Source organism: Geospiza fortis, unplaced genomic scaffold, assembly GCF_000277835.1.
Source record: "Geospiza fortis unplaced genomic scaffold, GeoFor_1.0 scaffold1158, whole genome shotgun sequence".
Classification (NCBI taxonomy): Eukaryota; Metazoa; Chordata; class Aves; order Passeriformes; family Thraupidae; genus Geospiza; species Geospiza fortis.
The window spans coordinates 900-2,889 of NW_005055854.1; the positions used below are offsets into that span (position 1 = coordinate 900).

Genomic DNA, 1,990 nt, shown 5'->3' on the forward strand with positions numbered 1-1,990 from the left:
GTCCCCATGGTGTCCCCATGGTGTCCCCATGTCCCCGCAGTGCCACCATGCCGTTCAGCAACACCCACAACAAGTACAAGCTCAAGTTCTCGGCCGAGGAGGAGTTCCCGGACCTGTCCAAGCACAACAACCACATGGCCAAGGTGCTGACGCCCGCCCTGTACGCCAAGCTGCGCGACAAGGAGACCCCGAGCGGCTTCACCCTCGACGACGTCATCCAGACCGGCGTGGACAACCCCGGTGCGTCCCCAGCGGGGTCCCCAGGACACCCCGGGGGTCTCCAGCCCACCCCAGGGTTCCACAGCCCACCCAAGGGGTCTCCGACCCATCCATGGGGTCCCCAAATGGTCCGTGGGGTCCTCAATCCATCCATGGAGTCCTCAGCCCATCCATGGGGTCCTCAAATGGTCCATGGGGTCTTCAACCCACCCTTGGGGTCTTCAGTCCATCCATGGGGTCTCCAACCCATCCTTGGGGTCCTCAGCCCATCCATGGGGTCTCCAACCCATCCTTGGGGTCCTCAGCCCATCCATGGGGTCTCCAACCCATCCTTGGGGTCCTCAGCCCATCCATGGGGTCTCCAACCCATCCTTGGGGTCCTCAGCCCATCCATGGGGTCTCCAACCCATCCTTGGGGTCCTCAGCCCATCCATGGGGTCTCCAACCCATCCTTGGTGTCCCCAGACCACCTGAGGGGTCCCCGATCCACCCTTGGGGTCCTCAATCCATCCATGGAGTCCCCAGCCCATCCATGGGGTCCTCAAATGGTCCATGGGGTCTTCAACCCATCCTTGGTGTCCCCAGGCCACCCATTCATCATGACCGTGGGTCACTCCTCAACCCCATACTGGTCCCAGTAGCCAGTCCCAATCCCATGGCCAATCCCAGTAGCCCATCCCAGTCCCGTACTGGTCCCAGTGACCCCCAGTGACCCCCAGTGACCCCCGGTGTCCCCCAATGTCCCCCGGTGTCCCCAGGCCACCCGTTCATCATGACCGTGGGCTGTGTGGCCGGTGACGAGGAGTCCCATGGCCAATCCCAGTTCTGTACTGGTCCCAGTGACCCCCCGTGACCCCCAGTGACCCCCGGTGTCCCCCGGTGTCCCCAGGCCACCCGTTCATCATGACCGTGGGCTGCGTGGCCGGTGACGAGGAGTCCTACGAGGTCTTCAAGGAGCTCTTTGACCCCGTGATCCAGGACAGGCACGGGGGCTACAAACCCACGGACAAGCACCGCACCGACCTCAACCACGAGAACCTCAAGGTCGGGGGGGCCCCGAAATTCGGGGGGGGGTCCCCGAAATGTGGGAGGGGTCCCTAAAGGTCTCAGGATGGGAGGGAAGGGGTGACGGGGCCACCATGGGGTGACACCACCGACAAGCTCCGCACCGACCTCAACCAGGACAAGCTCGAGGTTGGGGGAACCCCAAAAATTTGGAGGGGGTCCCGAAATTTGGGAGGGGTCCCTGAAAACGTGGAGGGGTCCCCAAAACCTGGGGTGGTCCCCAAAATTTGGGGGGATTCCTAAAAGGAGGGCAGGGAAGGAGTGAGGGGCCACCATGGGGTGACCCTACAAACAAGCTCAGCGCCGACCTCAACCAGGAGAATTTCAAGGTGGGGGGGGTCCCAAAAATTTGGGGGGGGTCCCCAAAATCTGGGAAAGGTCCCCAAAATTTGGGGAGGTCCCCAGGTCTCTCAGGAGGGCAGAGAAGGGGTGAGGGGCCACCATGGGGTGACACCACAAAGCCACCCCAGAAGGGTTTTGGGTGAATTTTTGGGGGTTTTTATAATGTAGAAATTCTGGGGGTTTTTGGAGTGATTTTGGGGTTTTTTGGGGGTATATTTGGGGTATTTTCAGAGGAATTTTTGGGATATTTTCAGGGTGTTTTTTTGGTATTTTTGGGGTGTCCCTGACCCCGTTTTTGGGGCTCCCCAGGGCGGGGAGGACCTGGACCCCAAGTCCGTGCTGAGCAGCCCCGGGGTCTCAGAAT

The 1,990-nt window shown here is 61.1% G+C and overlaps 1 protein-coding gene across 1 annotated transcript in view; it reads left to right on the forward strand.

Annotated features, from left to right (window-relative positions):
* Positions 1–35: 35 nt before the first annotated feature.
* LOC102032754 (creatine kinase M-type-like) overlaps positions 36–1,990 on the forward strand; it is a gene marked incomplete at its 3' end in the record, with an annotated part of 4,926 nt that continues 2,971 nt past the window's right edge. The window contains exons 1-3 of the mRNA XM_031065856.1: positions 36–240; positions 1,109–1,263; positions 1,936–1,980. Coding sequence (XP_030921716.1) covers positions 48–240; positions 1,109–1,263; positions 1,936–1,980 — 393 coding nt within the window. The remainder of the gene's footprint in view (positions 241–1,108; positions 1,264–1,935; positions 1,981–1,990) is intronic.